Genomic DNA, 6000 nt, shown 5'->3' with positions numbered 1-6000 from the left:
GTAAGATTGTTGTCAGTGCAGACATAATGGTCCAAATGGCCTCCTTCTGCGCTGTAGGGATTCTATGATTAAGTCCATTTTAAGAAGTCTCACAACGCCAGGTTAGAGTCCAACAGGTTTATTTGGTAGCACAAGCCACAAGCTTTCAGAGCACTGCTCCTTCATCAGGTGAGTGGGAGTTTAACCTGGTGTTGTGAAACTTCTTACTGTGCTTACCCCAGTCCAATGCCGGCATCTCCACATTAAGTCCATTTTCCCAGAGAATGTAGGTGATAATACACTCACATTGCTCCACAGAACATATTAATCATTTGCATTAAAGGGGGAAAAATAACCAGAGAGGTACGTGAAATACATTCGGTAGAGCTAAAAAAAAATGGAATGTTTGTGCTTTAGTAATCAAAAGAAGTGTCAGAAAAATAGGACACCATCATTTTTTTATTCATTCGAGGGACATGGGCATTGCTGGCTCGCCAGCATTTATTGCCCATCCCGAGTTAGTTGAGGGTCAACCACATTGCTGTGGCTCTGGAGTCACATGTAGGCCAGACCGGGTAAGGACGGCAGATTTCCTTCCCTAAAGGGTATTCCCGATCCAGTATGAAGAGTAACTGTAGATTTCATATGATGAGTTAAAATGGCTTTTGATGACTATTTATTGACAGTAATCTGAAAGACAGGGTGAAGGAAATACTGCACAGCTTGGTCAAAAACACTTCTCTGGTGACCATCGTTGAAATTCCCTGCCCGGGTCCTTTACGGCCATCAGATAACTTTTAAACCAGTTTCACTCCAGGCAACGTCGCTGTGTACTCTCCCTGAAAGATTTCGCTCAGTTCAAATAAATCAATCATTTGCTATTTGATCGGAAAGCTTTATTTAACTTGGATTACACGATTCACATAATATTTGTTGCCATTGACATTGAAGGAACAAGAAGCTAATTGCCACAGCCATTAACCATCAAAGCTTCAGCAAAAGCCTCCAAGTCCCCACAGAGTTGCCAGTAGCGAGGGTCTTGACACTCAACTTCTTGCGGCCACAGCTCAACCCAGGTTCCAGCTCCGAGCAGATAGCTCATCCTGGAATGAGTTTTAAAGTTTATTTATTTATTAGTTGCAATTAGGCTTACATTAACACTGCAGTGAAGTTACTGTGAAAATCCCCTAATCGCCACACACCGATGCCTGTTCGGGTACACTAAGGGAGAATTTAGCAAGGTCGATGCACCCTAACCAGCATGTCTTTTTGGACTGTGGGCAGAAATGGGCGCACCCGGAGTAAACCCACGCAGACACGGGGAGAATACGCAAACTCTACACAGACAGTCACCCAAGGCCAGGAATCGAACCTGGCTGCCTGGCGCTGTGAGGCAGCAGTGCTAACCATTGTACCACCAATGAAAACAAGGAAGGGAACTAACAGGCATTCTGATAATGAATAACTTCTAAATTGAAAAGAACTTGTGATGGCGAGTGTCGATTGTTATGTGACAAGTGGCTGACTATCCAAAGGACATCAAGGCACTGGAGAAAGTGCAAGGAAAAGATTTACACGGATAATATCAGAGATTAAAAGTATCAGGAAAAGTTACAGAGTTTGGAACATGTTTCTCTGGAGAAGAGTTGGGTGAGGAAAAGCAAACTGTGCAGATCTTTAAGGTTATGGAAAAGTTGTACGGGGTGAATGGAGAGAAGTTGGCTCCAATTGTTTAAGTTTATTCATTAGTGTCATAAGTAGACTTAACACTGCAATGAAGTTATTGTGAAAATCCCTCGTCATCACACTCCGGCGCCTGTTCAGAGGGAGAATTTAGCACGGCCAATGCACCTAAGCAGCACGTCTTTCGGATTGTGGGAGGAGACCGGAGAACCGGGAGGAAATCCACGCAGACACGGGGAGAATGTGCAGACTCCATGCAGACAGTGACCTGAGGCCAGGAATCGAACCCGTACGAAGCTGAAACCCTACTCATAAATGTACAGCAGGGTGACAATACAGGGTGACCCGAGGCCAGGGTCCCTAGCGCTGTGAGGCAGCAGTGCTAACCACTGTGCCACCCAATGCCAATTGTGGCAAAATGCAGACAATGACACAGAGAGAAATTAGTTCTGAAATTACAGCTTACCTTTCACCGTCATTCCACAGATCTGATCCCTGACCCATTATTAGATAATGTTTCCCCAACTCCACTTCAAATGTTCCTTCGCAGTTGCCATGAGTTACGAGCTGTCTAACTTGTTTAGCCACAACGTCATCACTCCCTAAATACAGAAAGCACATTGTTGGATGGAAAATTATTGACGTCCATTTAATGTTTCTGATCTATTAACATCACCTGGTTCAATGGCAATCCAGTTACGGCTAATGAAATTTCTAATCACTGAATAAAAACTACTCGTCATTGAGCAAGAGTTAAAGAATCAAAGAATATGCAGAAGGAGGCTATCCGGCCCGTTGTGTCGATGTCAGCTCTCCTCAAGAGCAATTCCGCTAGTCCAATGGCCTTGCCATTTTCCTGTCACTGTAAACTCTTTTCTCTTCAGGTGATTGACCAATTCTCTTTGGAAAGCTATGATTAAATCATCCTGCAGACTCTCAGACTGTGCATTCAAGGTTCTAACTGTTATGGAACTCTTACTGAGTACAGGAGTTGGGAAGTCATGTTGCAGCTTTATAAAACCTTGGTTAGGCCGCACTTGGAGTATTGCGTGCAGTTCTAGTCACCACGCTACCAGAGCGATGTGGAAGCTTTGGAGAGAGTGCAAAGAAGATTCACCAGGCAGTTACACAGGTGATAGGGAAATTACAGTGAGAGAACCTTCAGCAGATCTTCAGTAACCATGTCCCTTTTTTATTCATTTGTGGGACATGGACGTCACTGGCAAGGCCAGCATTTATTGCCCATTCTTAATTGCCCAAGGGCAGTTGAGAGTCAACCACATTGCTGTGTAGGCCAGGCCAGGTAAGGACAGCAGATTTCCCTCCCTAAAGGACATTAGTGAACCAGATGGGTTTTTCCACAATCGACAATGGTCTCATCGTTGATTCTTAATTTTAGATTTTGTTTTATTGAATTCAAATTCCATCTGTCGTGGTGGGATTTGAACCCGGGTCCTCAGAACATTAGCTGAGTTTTTGAATTAATAATCTAGCGATAATACCACTGGGCCTCTGCCACTCCCAGGCAATTAAGGATGGATAATAAATGGGTAGGATTCTCCCAAAAAAAATTCTAAGTGTCGAATTCGCCTAAAATCTGGAGTAAATCCCGTTGGATCTTTTTTAGCCGTGTTTTCAAAATGAATTTCCCACACTCTGAGCACTGCAGAGTGCACCAGAAAGATTTACATTGAAAAATCAGTGGGATGGGGTGTATTCCCGCTGGAGAGACCGGCAGCATAGCGCTGAGTGGGCCACTGCGCATGCACCGATCTGTCAGCACCGAGATCGGCACATGCGCCATAGCCCCACACTGCCGGCCTCCCGATCACTGGTGAGCAAAACAACACCTCCCCCCCCTCAATGGCGATGTGACACCCCACAGCCCCAAACTCCTGCCCCTGGCAGCCCTGACTCCCTCCCATCTTCCTAGAAGGCCAATCACCTCCACCCCCCCAAACCCGATAACCAGCCCCAATCTCTGACCTTTCTCCCTCTGTCACTGATCTTAATGCAAGTGGCAGTGGGACCCTCCCCACGCCCTCCCATAGACCCTGCCCCTCTGGCCCCACCACTCTACAATCCACGTCTCATGTAAAAAAAACACATAGAAAGCTAGTTTCCTGAGATTACAAGGTCATGATACTACTAAACAGAAACCGATACACTTACGACAAGTTAATTTGTTTTAAGTTTAATTTATCAGTGTCACAAGTCGGCTTCCATTAACACTGCAATTAAGTTATTGTGAAAATCCCCTAGTTGCTGCACTCCGGCGCCTGTTCGGGTACACAGAGGGAGATGCACCCTAACCAGCACATCTTTCGGACTGTGGGAGGAAACCGGAGCACCCTGAGGAAATCCACGCAGACACGGGGAGAATGTGCAGACTTCACATAGACAGTGACCCAAGGTAGGAATCGAATCCGGGTCCCTGGCACTGTGAGACAGCAGTGCTGACCACTGTGCCACCCAGAAGTTGCTGTATGTCAACAGTAACACTCAATAAGACATCTCACCAGTTCTGGTGTAGATACAAACTATGGACGAAGTGATTGGACCAAATGTCGATAATACTATCCGAGATTTTTTGTTATATGTAATATTAATGTACATTAACATTCTTTTTCTCTGGTGTTGTGCGTTCATTGTGGTCTATTCAGGAAGATGAAGAGAGCTCACCTGGTTTTATGATACTAAGGATTTCCATGTTGTAGTAAATGTAACCGTCTTTCTTTACCTTGTTCAGAAAACTTACTTGGTAAACTATAAGGGATAAGATGGATTTCAAAAGAGATGAGTTAAATATTGTTGCAATGGGTACTGCATCATCATAGAATCCTTACAGTGCATTTGGAGGCCATTTGGCCCATCAAGCCTGCGCCAACAACAATCTCATCCATGCCCCATCCTAGCAACACCATGTATTTACAATGCTAATCTCCCTGACAATTGCCCTAAGGGGCAATTTAGCATGGCCAATCCTCCTAATCTGCATATCTTTGGTTACTAAGGAGCAATTTAGTATGGCCAATCCACCTAACATGTACATCTTTGGACTGTGGGAGGAAACTGGAGCACCCGGAGGAAACCCACACAGGCACGGGGAGAAAGTGCAAACTCTACACAGACAGTGACCCAAGGTTGGAATCGAACCCATGCTAAACTCTGTTCATAAATGTACAACAGGGTGACAACACTTAGCTCGTCTTGGCCATGACTTTTGGGATCATGAGCATGGAGCTGATTTCAGACAGCTGCACAGACCCGTAAAATGTGCTTTGTTTTTTGTGCAGGGCATAGCCAAAATAAGACCATAAAACATAAGATAAAACCATAAGTCCACTCCACTATTTCATTATGGCTGATACTTTTCTCATCCCCGTTCTCCTGCATTTTCCCTATAACCCCTGATCCCCTTATTAATCAAGAACCTATCTATCTCTGTCTTAAAGACACTCAATGACCCGGCCTCCACAGCCTTCTGCGGCAAAGAGTTCTACAGATTCACCACTCTCTGGCTGAAGAAATTCCTCCTCATCTCCGTTTTAAAGGATCATCCCTTTAGCCTGAGGTTGTGCCCTCTGGTTCTAGTTTTTCCTACTAGTGGAAACATCCTCTCCACGTTCACTCTATCCAGGCCTCGCAATATGCTGTAAGTTTCAATGAGATCCCCCCTCACCCTTCTAAACTCCAACGAGTACAGACCCAGAGTCCTCAACTGTTCCTCATATGACAAGCTCTTCATTCCAGGGATCATTCTTGTGAACTTCCTCTGGACCCTTTCCAAGGCCAGCACATCCTTCCTCAGATACAGGGCCAAAGATAATTGAGATAATTGCTCTGAGGTCTAATTACAACTAAAACTAAGTCTGTGAGTAGGTGTTGTTCAATCCATTATGAATACAGACTAGACCATGACAATGTTTCTATTTTGATCAAATGTGAGGATCGGATTCTTCGCTCCTGGAATAACTCCACTGACAAATTAGGGATTTTTTAAATCAAAACATACATTATTAATAACCCAGTTTAAATACAACTCTCATAAATTGAAGCAGCTTAACAGTTGAACAACAGTTAAAAAATGAAAGGAAACAACTCTTTTTTCTAACTTATCACTATTTCAGTTCCAATTAAGCAACATTTCTCTTAGACTTAAATATCACTTTAAATACAGTTAGCAAACACAAGCATACAAGATATAAAGTCTTGTAGCTTCCAAACAGGTTTGATTTTCAGGGTGGCTTGCAGTTCTCTGTCTTAAAACAGCGCCAGCCAAATACTGAAGCCCATTCCTCTGCTGCAAACCTAGCTCCCCCCACTAACCATATTATC

At 44.1% G+C, this 6000-nt stretch overlaps 1 protein-coding gene across 1 annotated transcript in view; it reads right to left on the bottom strand.

Annotated features, from left to right (window-relative positions):
- Positions 1-916: 916 nt before the first annotated feature.
- The window catches only part of LOC145360889 (complement C3-like), a 100804-nt gene continuing 95720 nt past the window's right edge, over positions 917-6000 (bottom strand). Inside the window, exons 39-41 of the mRNA XM_080216391.1 lie at positions 4345-4428; positions 2129-2264; positions 917-1082 (exon numbers count right to left, since the gene is read on the bottom strand). Of these exons, the coding sequence (XP_080072517.1) occupies positions 941-1082; positions 2129-2264; positions 4345-4428 (362 nt within the window). The 3' untranslated portion in view covers positions 917-940. The remainder of the gene's footprint in view (positions 1083-2128; positions 2265-4344; positions 4429-6000) is intronic.

This window comes from Carcharhinus amblyrhynchos, chromosome 33 (assembly GCF_965287045.1).
Source record: "Carcharhinus amblyrhynchos chromosome 33, sCarAmb.v2.hapA, whole genome shotgun sequence".
NCBI lineage: Eukaryota > Metazoa > Chordata > Chondrichthyes > Carcharhiniformes > Carcharhinidae > Carcharhinus > Carcharhinus amblyrhynchos.
The sequence above is the reverse complement of the archived record's forward strand: the minus strand, read 5'-3'. Positions and strand labels throughout refer to the sequence as shown.